This window comes from Typopeltis vanoorti, chromosome 25, assembly GCF_054136105.1.
Source record: "Typopeltis vanoorti isolate ZY-2024b chromosome 25, IOZ_Tvanoo_1.0, whole genome shotgun sequence".
In the NCBI taxonomy this organism is placed as follows: domain Eukaryota; kingdom Metazoa; phylum Arthropoda; class Arachnida; order Uropygi; family Thelyphonidae; genus Typopeltis; species Typopeltis vanoorti.
In genome coordinates, this window is record NC_143573.1 from 47,887,411 (window position 1) to 47,903,329 (window position 15,919).

The 15,919-nt window shown below is 35.8% G+C and overlaps 1 protein-coding gene across 3 annotated transcripts in view; it reads right to left on the reverse strand.

Annotated features, from left to right (window-relative positions):
- The window catches only part of LOC150092719 (nitric oxide synthase-interacting protein), a 128,612-nt gene that overhangs the window by 84,931 nt on the left and 27,762 nt on the right, over positions 1-15,919 (reverse strand). For 2 of the 3 annotated variants that reach the window (XM_090414794.1, XM_090414793.1), the window contains exons 4-5: positions 12,051-12,153; positions 6,297-6,415 (exon numbers count right to left, since the gene is read on the reverse strand). In XM_090414794.1, coding sequence (XP_090270920.1) covers positions 6,297-6,415; positions 12,051-12,153 — 222 coding nt within the window. The remainder of the gene's footprint in view (positions 1-6,296; positions 6,416-12,050; positions 12,154-15,919) is intronic. The other variant, XM_090414795.1, reaches the window with a different exon arrangement.

The following is a 15,919-nucleotide window of genomic DNA, read 5'->3' on the forward strand; positions in this document are numbered from 1 at the left end:
TGCACCTGAAATATTTTCAAGACTGGGGCAACTCGTGGTAAAGGTGGTATAAGTTCTATAAGACATCACAAACAGAGGTCTGAGGCCAAACCAGAATAAATAGGACCGTACCATCACACCGCCACCTCCAAATTTCATAGTTTGGCTTGCACATGTAAAAGATGTTCACCGAACATTCGCCACACCCACACTCATTCATCTGCTCGGTAGAGTATAGCATGATTTGTCACTGCATAACACAGCTTTCCAAGCTTCCACATCACACTGTACATGCTCTTTGCACTATTGAAGATGATGCATGTTGGTTTGGGTAATGTGAGGCTTGCGTATTGTGGTCCTACCATGGAAACCCATGTTGTGAGCCTTGGTTTTCTGAATGTTTTTGTGCAGATTTGTGTTCCAGTCAATGCCTGGAACTTTGCATTCAACAGGTTGGCTGACAAATGGCTGTTTTTACATATTATCCTTCGTAGCACCCTAATGTCATGTTCAGTGAGTGTGGTGAGTCGTCGACTGTGGTAACACTTCCTGACTCCTTTCTCTTCCATCTCAGTATGGTATTACTAATTGTTGACTGGAGATAGTCCAATTTGTCAAACAGATAGGCCTGCAACATGGCACCTATTACAATGCCTCTGTCAAACTCCATCAGTTTCCTACTTGCAGCCATTTCACCTAGACACAGTTGCACTGACTTGGGAGCAACTATTCCTCCAGTTTATGCTGACTATAAACATGTGACTTTCTACATGGCACGACAATGCACCTTGCTCTTGAGGTGTCTGTTGACTTTTTTTTTTCCAACAGTGTATGTGTGTGTGTATTTGTATATAAATGATCATTGTTCCTTGTTTTTCTCTTCAATGATTAGGAAGTTTTGCTTGAGCCTCTATCCAGAAGCATGATATAATAGAAACAGATTTCACACACACATATCAAGGGTAGCCAACTACACATCCTTTTGGAGCCAAAATAATTCCAGTAAGACTGAGAAGAGCCACAACCTTTGATCGACGCAATGGTATGGGAGCGAGTGAGTGTGTGCGTTGCGAGGTTGTAATGAGCTTGTACAAACTGCTTTGACTAATTACACACCTAATTTTAAGGAGCTTATTAAGAAAATGGTTACAAAGAAGGCTATAACTGTGTGGAAGTCACATCTGACTGACCTTCACAGAGCCCTATTGAACAATTGTGGGATGAACTAAAGCATCGGATGACATCAAGGGACACCCCACAACAGTCCAGGACCTCATTATATGCCTAGAGGTCCTGGACTGTTGTGGGGTGTCCCTTGATGTCATCCGATGCTTTAGTTCATCCCACAATTGTTCAATAGGGCTCTGTGAAGGTCAGTCAGATGTGACTTCCACACAGTTATAGCCTTCTTTGTAACCATTTTCTTAATAAGCTCCTTAAAATTAGGTGTATAATTAGTCAAAGCAGTTTGTACAAGCTCATTACAACCTCGCAACGTTTTGAACCATTCTTCCTAGAGGAAGAATGGTTCAAAACGGAAACAGATTGCTATTGTACACTTGTGGAAAGTAAGTCGGGTAGGATTGCTGCAGTCATCATCAGTGAAAGGTGGTCCTACATCTTATTAAGATGGTGCCATGGCTGTTTGTTCCTCATATTAGTGTCCACTGACTTCTTTCCATGCAGTGTATATATTATATTTTAAACACGAAATCTGCTCCTCTGAAAATATACAGAATGGCCATAAAATAACTTTCCCTCTTTGGAGGCATCTGTAGCTAAAACCAATAAACGGAATAAGACCAAATTTTATATTGAGACTTTTCAAGACATGGGGAGATGATTTCCACGAAAAAAATATTTAGTACCAAAAGTCGCCGATAGGGAAAGTTTTGGCGTTGGCCGGGACCAAAAGCAGTCAAATATTTATAGTAAATGCAGGTAAAAAGGTTTATGCAAATTTTACTGTGCATACGTGACAGCAGTGCCACCAATTCCACTTAAAAAGGGATTGGGAACATTCAGGCAGTTATTTGAATGACTGATGAATTGTGCTCAATATGCATCCTACCTTGCCTCAACATGCTTTACTTGTTAAGTTGTTTTACCTTAAACAGTGCAAAGCCGTAGCGGTTCTTTGGGAATTTTGAAGGCTTCATAATCTGCATACAGGTCCTATGTCAGCTGTAGCACTGAGAGCTATGATTAAGAAGTTTGAAGAAACTGGATCACTAGGAGTTAGACCTGGCAGACGATGGAAAGCAGTGCAAGAAGAGACAGTAACAGACGTTACACAAGAAAGGTCAGCACATTGAAAATCGTGTATGTGGTCCAGGGAACCCCGATTCTGATGAATAAAACATTATTTACTGTGAGTTCAATCACTACATTAATTTCTGTGTCTCTCACAAGTCGTTGTTTTAGTTTAATTATTATTATTCTTATTATCATTGTAAAGAGACACATATCCAGCTGGAACGAGTGACGAGGCTGTCGCTTACACCATCAAAATGTTATTATTCCATTTTATCTGCCTTTAATGTAATTATCCGCTTGTTTTTGGCTCCACCAGTGCCAAAATCTCCCCTATTGGTGACTTTTGGTATAGTTCGCCCACCGATTAGAGATCCTTTGACACTTCTGCGTATCTCGGAAAAAGGAGAATCCATTCCGATAATAGGGTAATCAGTTGGTATAGTAGGATGAGTGGTTTATTATTACCGGTCAGAAAATTAACTTCTCTTTTATGATTATTGTAATTAACTATGTTGCTTGTATAACAGTTGGAAAATTTTACCTATAAAGCACATGATTTCGCGTGTTGGCGACCAATTCGGACGTCCTTCATTTGTTTCTCCCCTTTAGCATGAATCGACTATTCTTGGAAAGACGCAAAGCAGGGATCTACAAACGGTGGGCGAACTATAGTAAATCTTTTTTTCGCGGAAATCATCTCCCCATGCCTTCAAAAGTCTCAATATAAAATTTGGTCTCATTCCGTTTATTGGTTTTAGCTACAGATGCCTCCAAAGAGGGAAAGTTATTTTATGGCCACCCTATATATATATATTTTTTTTTTTTTTTCAGAAGGACATAAGGTCCTTTCTTCGTTAATGTATGCCTCGCTGAACCATACTGGATTCCTCTTAATTTGCAATATCATGTAATTGTTCATTGGGAAGCCTTGTAAACTTCACTGGTATCTGTACTGAACATCGATATCCCAAATCAAATTATTATTGATGCTAAAGATCTAATGGAGAATGAATCAATGTATACATTAATGTTGCATAATACTGGATACAAGGGAAGTATCAGTAGTCATATACTAATGCAGCAACAGATTCAGTCTTCATTTTTATAAAGGTCAATTGAAAAAATATCATGGCTATGGTAACTGAGAACTATTCATTTTTCATGCCCTATTAGTTCACATCTGTCTGTATATACAAGTTACTCCATATTTCTGAGTGGACAGCAGATTTTACTAAAATTCAGTTTTGGAATCATTAAAAAAAGTTTAACATACCTTCCTAATTTTTGTTTCAATACCATCTAATGTCCAGAATATGACAAAATGTTTTGAAATTTTACAAAGCAAGAACTCTGTTGTGGGGAAATGGGATTAAAAGAAATTTGGTATTTAGGATATATGCAAAAATATGGGTGCTGAAATTGTGTTTTGTAGGAATGAAGTTTACAAGCCTTCCCAATGAACAATTACATGATATTGCAAATGAAGAGGAATAGGATTTGTGGTTAGTGAGCACAGCTGATAATTTAAGTACAGAAAGAAGACTATGGATGAAAATACAAAGCCCTGTGCTACTACATTGGGGGAGAAATCTGAGAGAGTCGGGTTGTTTTTTGGAATTAAGAATAATGCAACCAGCATATTACAAAAGTTAACTGCATGTGTTTACCAGCAAGTTTGCTTGTTTATATGTGTTAAAAAAAAAAACTACCTCTATATGAGATGCCAACTAATTCACCTTCAGATGAAAAGCACTTGTAAAGATTTCCCACATCTTAGAAAGAAATGGAAGATTGGTTCTTTCAACCAAAGGCAAATGTCAATTTCCTTGCAAGTGTTCTACAGAAGCATCTGAGAGAAAAATAACCAAACCAACCAAATGTAAACAACTAGAGAAGAAATTGGTAACCCAATTGTAGAAGAGAAAGGCAGACCATAAAATGGCAGCATGTAAGTAAGCTTTTCCAAATCCTTTTTATGGTTTATGTTCAAAGATAGGGAAATCTGTTGACAGAAATGGTTGATGTCTAGTGGGCCTCAAGTGGTGAAGAAGTTGGCTACTGATGACTTTCTCCGATATTTTTGAAAGGTGAGGGATGATATTCATGATTACTTTTATTTTGAAATAGACTGAAAATAGTCATACTTCTGTGTAGGTAAATAATGGATGAGTATCCAAGAATGTAAAGATCAATTAATGCAGGTGTTAATTCTGGAGCACAAATGAGGGATACTGGCTATCATCAGGATATCAAAAGAATTCTTGGTATCTTCAAGCTATTCTGGTGAAAGAGTAGAGGAGAAATGCAGCAAGCTCTTCTTAAGTATGATGCAAAGTAACCTGGGTTATCTCTATGATATGGAGGACAAGAATGATGCTAAGAATGACATAACATAATGCTGTTAGCATCTGAATGAGAGGCGGCAGAAGCATAGAAAGGTAGAAATTCTGCAACTGGTCTTTTCATCATCAGATTTAGATTTGTGAAGATTTTTAAATTTGTTCCAAACTGCAGTGTATGAAGTGCAAAACTGGAATTTTTGTCTCGAGTTACTTGTGATATGCAGGTACACACTTCACAGACACCTTTGACATACCTGATTCTCAGGTTAGGATACGGTGCACCATTCAATTAAGATGCCCACATCCTCGCTAATTACATGCACTTTAATTTGTCAATCTTTCAATATCATAGAATGGATTTTTTTCAATGGCTTCTTCATTTGTCGCTAGAATGCTTATTGGAGGACCAAGGCAGATAGTGTCAGGAATTTTGAGTGGAATGAAGAATGAAAGACTTCATTCCATTCAAAAAAAAAGAATTATTGTGAGCATAAATTACAGCTGAGCTTCCATAGCTTAGTCGGTATAGCCAAAGCCGTTTGATCTGAAAGACCTGGGTTCAATTCCTGTCAGTGACACGAGAAACCTTTATCTGGTCTCTTTCAACCAAAGGTGAGTTAGCCAGTCTCAATACAGAGGTAGGGGTTTTTCACCAGAAACTCGGGTTTTTCGTCCCCCAGAACAGGCAAACCGGCCCATGAACATACACATCTACAGACAGGACATACCAGGAGGCATAGGGCCAACCACCTTATCCTTGAGTGAGGTTGCAGTAACAAGAATACCCACCTCAACACCATAATAGGTAGAAGAGAGGAGGGGATGAAGAAGAAGAAGATAAATTACAGTTAGTATTTGGAATAGTGCTGACACAGTAGTGAAGCCATGGAAAGGAGCAACAGAAATAATTTTCATTTGGCATCACAAAGATGCAAGACTTAAAGGCCAGTTGTGTGAGAGATAAATTTATGGTCTGAATTGCAAGAAAAGGTAAAAGATGTTAGTAAAGGATTTATTCTTTTCATAACAAATTATATTGAATTTTAAAGTTGTTGTATTCCATACAAAAGATGAGGATAACAAATGCTCAAAACACCAAGTATTTACAAGCTCTGTAATGATAGACAAGAATTTTTTCTTTCTTTTCTTCTCCTTCTATGTGTTAAGCCTACTGGCCTGTTACAGAACTAGCTTAAGCCCTTCTAAGTCGCACCCGTCCCCGCGATAAGGTGACTAGGCCTATGCCTCCCGATATATTCTATGGCTGTGGCTGCATGAGTTTGCCTGTTTGTGGGAGGAAAAACCCCAGATAAAATGGGGAGAAAAACCCTGCTGTCCATGCCCAAGACTAGCTCCCATGGCTATCTGAGAAAGATCATTAAGCTCCTCACATCAACGATGGGAATCAAACCCAGGACACTCTTTTCCCAGGTATATGGCTGCAAAGCACATAGCCACTAGGATAACTGCGCAGACATTCTTTCTTTTAATACTCATATTCAAGTGTAAAATCACTCAAACCATTTTCATCTTTACTTTAGTACAGTCCGAAAGCATTAAAGTAACATGCAAACATCTACACACACACACACACACACACACACACACACACACACACACACACACAAGTAGTCAATGTAATAGACTGTAAATAATGATATTATTTCTGATTAGTAACATGAGTTATACTAAAATCTTTAAAACGGAACCAATACTTACTGGCTTTTTAAGTTTAATTTCCTTTGATTCTGGGGTTAATGATGGAATCCAAAAACTTGGAATTACTTTCTCTCTGTCACCTGACATATTAGAAATGGTTCCTTTGCTAGACCCTGCTTCTTTTTTTTTATTTATTAAAAAAAAAAAAAGTTATTATCTTGGACTAAAGTCATACATTTGTAAAAGTAATTTCTCTTAGATACATGGCTCAAAATGACAAATTGCTTATGGTAAACATACTGCTTGTAAACATTTTTTTTTTGTGTTTGTTTGTTTGTTATTCAAATTGTATGTAAGCAAATTAAAAGCCCTTTTTTAAAAAAAAAAAAAAATCTGATTACCACACAAAAGGTTGCAAGACCTGTAAATCAGTGCTGATTATGGACAAAAGAATAAGAAGACAGGAGAAATCTGCTGGCATGTTTTCCTTGAACTGCTGAAGGTTGAAGTCATTGAGAAAGACTATTCCAAAGAGCAGATGTAGATGGAATTAAAGAGAAGTTGGTTTTGTAAATTTGGAGCTCGACTATAAATGGGTGTTGACCAGCAGCTGCTCTTATGGTTCTGGAAGAAACTAGAGGAAAGATGGTGTTTGATGAAGCACTATTCACAAAAGTACCTGTAGAATAGACAAAGCAGAAACTGAATGTCTATGAGAGAGGAATTGAAGCATATCTGTGAGAGAGGAATTGCCACTAAACGGATTGTTTTCTGAATAGTATCTAACAATTTTAGGATTTGGGCACCATCTCAAATATGTGAGCAGTATTTAATGACTGGAAAGGTTTGAGATTTATACAGTGTTAATAGTTATATAAATGAGAAGTACCTTAAGCAGAAAAGTACACAGAGTTTTTTGATGGCTGTAGAAGACAGGACTGACAGGACAGTAGCATTCCCTTTATCAGCTTTAGTAATTACAATATCCTGATTTCCTTTTAAAGATTTCACGGTTGCTAATCAAGTATTGCTGGGGTTGTTATATTATTTAAAATGTTAGAAGTTTCTAATTGTATGTTATCAGCCATATTAGTTAGGAGAAATATTATACTTCCCTCAATATGATACATAAAATCCAATTTGTTAACTGTCCTAAGTGCCACAGCAAAGTTCAGGCCTTTACTAAATATCAAGAGTTCATCACTGTTCAGAGCATGGCTTGAAAGGTTATTCACATGACTGTTAAATGAAGACAAATGGTTGCTCCTGTTATCACTTATTTGTGGTTGGTTGCTTATGTTGTCACATATGGCTGGTGTTCTCAAAATCATTCAATGATAAGAAATTTAAATTGCTTATATTTGTTTGTTGGCTGTTTAAATCTTGCCACTGTTTTAATCTAAGAAACTTGGCTACGAGTTTTACTTTGTGTTCAGAGTATGTTTAGCTGAGATGTCAGTAATCCTCTCAAGGACATCCAAAATATCTGGATCTAAATATAAGTTCTCATAAGTTCTGATTTTAAATTTAGAACCCAGTTTTGAGCAACTGCTAAATTTTTAAGTAGTTTGAATCTGCTCTCTGAGCACTGCTTTTTTCCTATACTGTTATAAATTCTTAGTGTTTTCATCAAGGTGAATTTCCTTTTTAGGTGAAATCAAACAGAGAATTCCTCTCTGGAAAAAGGAATATAAACAACACATTAAATTTAATAACTGTGGTAAATCTGGTCTTTTTTGATCATTATCAAATTCCTGACATGTACCGTCTTTTTTGATCATATCCTGGATACTCTAGACAGAACTGACACCTGTTCAATACAACTACAGACACACCAAAACTCTTGATATAAGCACAAATTTAAGGAAGCCTGTGAAATTTTAATGAACCACCTTAATCTCCATAATATGGATGGCACATATTCTACCCACATAACCTTTTTTTCTAGGAGATCATTATCAATTATAATTAATACTCTAGTACTTCAGGATCTTAGCCTTAATATAATACTTATGTTAAATTATTGATTAGGCCACCACTATTGCTGGATTAAAAGGTAACATGAATTTTTTCTTTGGTTATGATAGTACTACATGAAAAAAAATTACATCATTAATAACTTCCTATTTACAATTTTCCTCCAAATCAGTCTGTTACTTGTCAAGACTCTAACATTATCAGATCTCATATTTCTATCGTCTAAGGCACTTTGTACCGTATCAATCCATCTATATCTTGGTCTTCCTCTGGGTCGTTTTCCTGCCAACCTGGCTGAGAACACTTGTTTTGCTATTTTTCTTCACAAATTCTGTTTAAGTAACCATAACACCTGAGATTAGCTCTGCTAACGCATTCCTGGATGCTGACAATGTCAAGTTCTTTCCTGATATCCTCGTTTTTAATATGATATTGCCATTGATGCCATCTGTTCTCGCCTATAATCTTTCTCAGGACTCTCATATCTGTGGTCTAGTCTTTGGTCAAGTGTTTTACTTCTTACCCAGCTCTCAGATCCATAAGTTAAAACTGGTTTGAACACTGTCTTGTATACAGCTAATTTAGTGTTCCAACTAATTTTTCTATTATTCCATATGAATTTATTCAATTGACTTCCCACCATACCAGCTTTGCTGATTCTGTTGTCTATTCTATATTTAATTTACCATCTTCATTAAAAATCGTGCCTAAGTAGCTGAAATGTTTTACTTTTTCCACAGGTTCTCCGTTCACAACACAGTTGACATTTTCAATGATTCTGCCTATTTTCATTGTCTTTGTCTTTTTATTGCTGACCTTCATAATATATCTATTACAATGTTATTCAATTTAGTCAGAGAATCTTGCAGACTTGTAGCAGATTTATTTAGAAGTATAACATCATCTGCATAAAGCAAAGGGCTGACATTAACATCTCCAATTTTGATATCATGTTTAATACCACTTTCCTTCATGATGTGATCCATATAGATAATGAACAACAGAAGGGATAATGTACAACCTTGTCTCACACCAGATTTAACATTAAAACATCTTCCTGTACTTCCTTCAATTCTAACTGCTGACTTGCAACTCAAATAAAGACTAAGTATTGTTTGATGTAATGCCCCATTGACACCATAAACTGTAGTGTATTGAATAGTTGCTCTCTTGGCACCATGTCGTATGCCTTTTCCAGATCGACAAAACTTAAATACAAATCTTTGTCATATTCCCATGCTTTCTCAACTAATTGTCGTATAGTAAAGATCTGATACTGACAGCCTCTATTTGGCCTGAATCCAGCTCGTTCTTCACCAAGCTTTTCTTCCACAATTCTTCTCAACCGTTTCTCAAGTATACTTGCATAGATCTTGCCAGGAACACTCAGTAGGGAAATACCTCTGTAATTCTCATATCCAGTTTTATTTCCCTTTTTATACATGGGTACTATGAGAGCTCTACTCCAATCATCAGGAATTCGTCACCCTGTCCAGGCTTTCTGAACTATGCAGTGCAGCTACTGTAAGACTTTTATACCACCATACTTCAGAATTTCTGGTTGAATATCATCTACTCCTGCTGCCTTTCCACATTTCAAGCCTTTGATGGCTTTTTCTACTTCAAGTATGGATATGTATTTCTGACTGCATGCCTGGTCAGTGTTTTTTACCCCTGTGCTGTCATCACTGCTTGTTTCATTTAGCAGTTTTTTTCAAAGTAATTACTCCATACTTCAAGGATATCTTTTTCTCCAGTTTTCATGTCACCTTTATCATCTCTAACTCCTTTTACAGCACTCTTTCCTCCATTCCTAAGCTTCTTCAACAACCTCCAGAATATTTTGCCGCCTTCTTGATATTTATTTTCTATATTCTTGCCAATGTCCTCCCATGACTTTTGTTTAGCTAATTTTACACACTGTTTAGCATTCTTGCATTTGTCTCTGTATTCTCTAAGAGCACAAGCTGACTTATTTGCCAGGAATTTTTGATATGTTTTCTTCTTTACCTTCACTGCCTCTTTAACTTCCTGTGTCCACCATGGAGTTCTAATTTTTCTATTTTTGCAGACAACTTCACCACATGCCTCTCCAGCTGAATCAATTAGGGCTTTCTTCAAGGTTTGCCACTGAATCTCCACGGTTTGATTCTTGTTCTCAAACTCTTTCATTTTTTCCTCAATAATCTTTGTGTATTTTAGTCTACAGTTCACATCGGAGAACTGCTCAACTTTTATTCGCTTTAAAACTTTCTTACATGTTATTCTTTTCAATATGAAATTCAATTTTATCCTGCTCAAGACTTAATAGTGATCACTTCCAATTTCAAATCCTCTGTACACTCTGGTGTCCTGCACCAGGGAGAAAACATCACTATCAACAATAACATAGTCAATGAGACTTTTCTTATTCCTTGTCTCTTCTCTCCATGTGAATTTGTGCACATTTTTATGTTGGAACATGGTGTTAGTAATAACCAGTCCATGTCCCGAGCAGAAATCCAACAGATATTTGCCATTATTATTCGCGTTGCTCTTTTCTCCAAATTTTCCCAAAATATTTTTGTATGTATCACAATCATTTCCTATTCTGCCATTTAGATCCCCAACAAGGACCAACTTTTCCTTTTTCATTGTGTTAGTTGCTTTTTCTAAAGCCTCAAAAAATTCCTCCACTTCTACCTTAGTAGAGCCTTCTGTGGGACCATAGGCACAAATAAGTCTCATTGTCCAGTTCCCCATTCTCATATTTGCCCACATTACTCTTGAGACTGACTGCCATTCAAGAAGATTAGCCTCGTATTTTGTGTTGAATACTATGGCTACTCCTTCTTTTCCTTGATTGTCATTGCCTGAATATAATATTTTGTATTTATTGCTCAGAAAGATCTCACCAGTTTTGTCTTTTTTGTTTCAGTCACCCCTATAATGTCGATCTGGTACTTATCTAATTCCTCAGCTAGCTCCATTTCTTTGCCATTCAGGCTTCTTATGTTGATAGTACCAATCTTTAACTCTGGTAATGTTGAGTTGGGGTGTGTTTTGAGAGATGACCTTCATAATTAAGGTCAAAACATCAGGAAATTAAAGCAATTATTCTTAACATGGATAATAGGAGTCTCCATAATTTTGTCAAAATGAATGCTGATCATTATGCAACTTTAAAAAAAGGATTCACATAATTATGATGTTAAGGAAAGAAACATGGCTTAACAGTTAGCAATTTGAGATATATATGGAGCAATATATGATTTTTCTGCTGCATATGTCACTAGAAAAATCTTTCTGCCAAATGATACATCAGTCAGCACACACATAACAGAAATCAGTCTGAAATTTTACATAACATAAATGCTGAATAATCTAAAGCAAAATGTTTCGGGTGTATAAATTACTAGATTTTGCAAATCACAATACATGATGGAAGAATCAAAGAACTACAATTGATTGACATTTCATAGCTATACTATTAAATGGCAATCAATTACATATAATTCACATTCTTTCATACTGCATGAAAAACTGACAAAAACACTGCTGCCAACAAAAACAATTATACATTTCAACTAGCACTATCTTTTAAGCATACACAAGTGCATCCTTTGGGTAGGACATTTTTTGGTGGTCTATTATAACAAGCAGGGTCATTACAGCAGTAGTGTTTACTATTAACTCACTACAACAAATGTGCAAGTTTTCTGTAATGGCATCTGCTCTAGTGAAAGTTGACTGTATAATGGAAATTAACAATAAGCAAGGACTTCTATACTTAAAGGACAGTAATGTTACCAACTCAGCATATGCAAATTATGTGTTTCATAGAAAAGCTTCAAATACCTTCAAACACCCTGCACTGCTTGCTCACAATACTCTTCTCTTGTTCAACAAAAGATTGTGCTTTGGCAAGCTCCTCAGCTTTTGCAAGTTCTTTCAGCTCTTCCTAGAAAAAACATAACATTTTGTACAGAAGCTATTATAATAAATAAAGCCATAATTTGCCAGAGATTAAAAAAAAAAAAAAAAAGATTCCGCAAGCAATGCATATAAATTCTGTTTCTGTAAGATAATAAACACTAAGAATTAATCATTTTAACAACAGTTATTATTGTTAATCAAGTGGACAGTAAAACTGCTCTCAATCACAAGGACGTGCAGGCTTAAACCCAAAACGGTGTGGATACTTGTGAATGCAATGAAAGTGACTGCACAGTGCAAGCCCAACACCCTGCTTACTGGAGGCTTAAAGTGGTTGAGAAAGCTCCATGTTTAATTTCTGAAGTAGGATTTCTGGCTTATTTAAATTTCAACTCATCCACACTACTAATACTAATGTACTATAAATTTACAACCTTTTGCTTACAACCATATATAGAATACATATATATAAAAAAATAATAATATAACTGTTGAACAAGTATGGTTTTGATTATTACATAGCAATTATCATTAATCATACCGTTAATTAAAGATTATAAAGCTTCAATAAAGTTCTGCCCTTTCAAAAATGAAAGGGCAGAACATGTTAACAAAAAAGCAGCTCTGCTAAAATGACTTCAGGACAGAAGAAGAATTTTTTATGTTTACAGTGAAAATACAGACTAATAGGTATACCATACCTAATGCCATAACTTTGAGCCACATAAGAATTTTTTAATGAGTGTGTGAATTCAGACTTGCAATGATTATCCCAATCTGTAAGAGGGATGCATCATATAAAGTGGAGAATTAGAAACCTGTTAACCTTATAAATTTTTTCTATTATGTTGTTAAGGGAATGAATGATTTTAAAATCTGTTGAATTTTTTATGAAGATGTCATAAAAGAAACAGATTACAACAATGACTATAGTGAGATTTATTTAGATTAAACAGAGCTTTTGAGTATTACACAGTTTACTGGTTAAGTGGATAGCATACCAGCTCTCGAATCAACAAGCTGATCCTACTGAGAGCATAAATGTTTGTTAACGTGTTTAGATGGTACATGATTTTTATTGCCCAATGTGAGACTACTACCCTACTTACTGGAGGCATAAGGTGACCTATAAAGGTTTCATGTTTAGTCTCTAGAGCACAATTTCCCAATTTCCCGTAGTGAGGAATTTTGGCACCTATGGCCAGGAAAGAAAATTGCACCGTTCTAAAAAATAACTTTAAAAATCCCAATTTTTGCACCTATGTAAAATTAGCACCTATGGCCGGGGCCACATTGGCCATAGCCTCGCTATGCCTCTGAAATTTCCAATTTCCGTTTTTGGATAAAGTATTTTCTCTCTCTCTCTCTCTCTACACACACACACACACACACACTGTATGTAAACCTGTTGATTAAAATATGGCAAAAGGGTAACAATTATTTTAATTATAATTGTAAAGTAAAATGAACAACAAATTGGTGAAAGGTGAAAAATTTTTATGAAAAAGAGATCAAAAGTCTGTAATTTCATGACTGGGTTGATTGTTATTATACAAAATCAAACACTACCAGCAAATTTATATTATACTTGACAAGAAGTCATTCTTGTTTTAATCCTATATCCAAGCATGAGCAAATAAAGTTTGTGTAGTATCTTTGCAATTAGTCTACTTTTATACAGAAACTGTCAACCTTACATAAATTGCCTCAGTATCCCATAATGCAAAGCACACTTACTTTCAAATGTGTATACTGTTAAGCATTATGGGAAGGCTCACTACCTGGACTGGTTTTGACAGTTATTAAGGTCTTATCATCAGGAACTAGAATAAAAGAAGATACTAAAGTTCAAAAAAAAAAAAAAAAAAAAATCAGCTAACGCCTTTTTATTCCCGTATACAGGAGTAGGCGAGGCCATTTAGCCCTATCTAACTTTTGAAGACTGAGTGGGCAGTTCAATCTCCACTGGTACCCAATCAGAGACAGATGGCGCAAGGCTATCACTAATTAAGCGGTACGCAGTGAAGAGAGACGGCCCAAATGTGCCGCCATCTCGTGGTCCCTAACCCTAACACAATATATATAATGTCTGAAATAATGTGGGTTCTACGGTCGATTTTCTTGAGTTTACAGGACGAAAAACCCGAGTTTCCGGGAGGAAAAACCTGCTTGCCCGTGCCAGAGATCGACTAACTCGGGAACCGGTCGAAAAAAGGCTTAGAAAAATTTCCTCTAGTCGCCGACTAGACTCGAAACCAAGTCTTCCTTCGTGCGGCCAAGCGCGGTGGTGTGCAAATGCCACATCCACTGAGCTACACATCGGTGCCAAAGTCAAATTTTTGAACAAAAAACTTTCCACAACTATCTCTGATCCAAAGTATTTTACAAATATGGTGATACACCATTTTACTACTATTTCTATATGAAAAATAAATTACTTCTGCATTGGCTTAACCTAATTAGTATCTTCCTGGGTCTAGTCTCCACAGATGAGACCTCAATAAAAATTAAAATCAGTCTGGGTAGTGACTTTTCCATAATACATAGCAATATACATGTCCAAAAGGAAATGTGCTTTGAATTATGGGATATCAAAGCAAATGATGTGAAGTCAACAGCTTCTACTAGTCATGAAATATCATTCATGACTAGTCATGAGGATATTTCATGTGCACACTTTGTTTGCTTACACTTGGGCAAAGGATTAAAACAAGAATATAATTTTTTTTGTCAAGTATAACATACTTTGTAACCAAGTGAAAAAAAACTTTCTATATACAGTGTATACTACTAGCAAGTTTCATTACCCAAATTATGTGGTAACTTCATTGGGATTACAGGAAAATGACACAAAAATTAATGCAAATGAAAAGATCAATATATATTAATAAGAACTATAAAAAATGAGGAAAATTCACACAGAAAACTTATTTATTGTAAAATGTTTGCCTAAGGGTCATAGGTATCTTCAGTAGAGCATTATAGAATGGCAATTAAATAATAACAGACAATTCTATAAAGTACCATCTCAGTAGCTAATGCAAGTTAACTAAAATAGTCAATTTCCTAATAAAAACAACCTGTACTATGTACAAGGAAACATATAAAACTGGGTTTTAATTGGTTGGAGATTTGTACAGAGATATAGTCTACTAGTTTCACCGACTTGACTGTTGGCTTCGTCTGGGCACACAAAAAGTAACAAAGAGCTTAAAACAGAACAGAAACAAGCTAAATTATCAGGTTAAAACATAACTGAATGCTAAATATAATCAAAATTCAAATGAAAAGTTACATCAAATGCATGGAGTGTGTATGTTAGCAGTCATTGTTATACAGGTGCATTCTGTAATTGGCTGCAAAGTTGAACTCCGATGTGTTGAGTGATCTTATGAGTGTTTTCCAGATGTCCAAGGATCATCCCTTGGTTTCTGTTAAGGCTGCTTCTTGAACAGATCATTCCTGCAGCTTCTTTGATGTCAGAGGTATGAAAATCTTCTTCTAAGTAAGGCATAGTACTTTTATCCCATTGAATGTTGTGATTGGTATTAGAAAAATGGAGAGCTAAACCGTAATTGTCTTCTCTGTTGTTGTTATTAGATATTAAATATTAATATTCCATGTTACTTTTCCAAATAAATATTAATTTTTATTGGCTGTTTTTGTTTCGGAGTACCCCTTTTTATGTCGTCACTGGCTTTTTACTCAATTTTTAGGGCATTACTGACATTTCACCACTCACTCTTAAAACCTGAATTTTAAATTTCACATACTTTGTGTTTTATCCACAA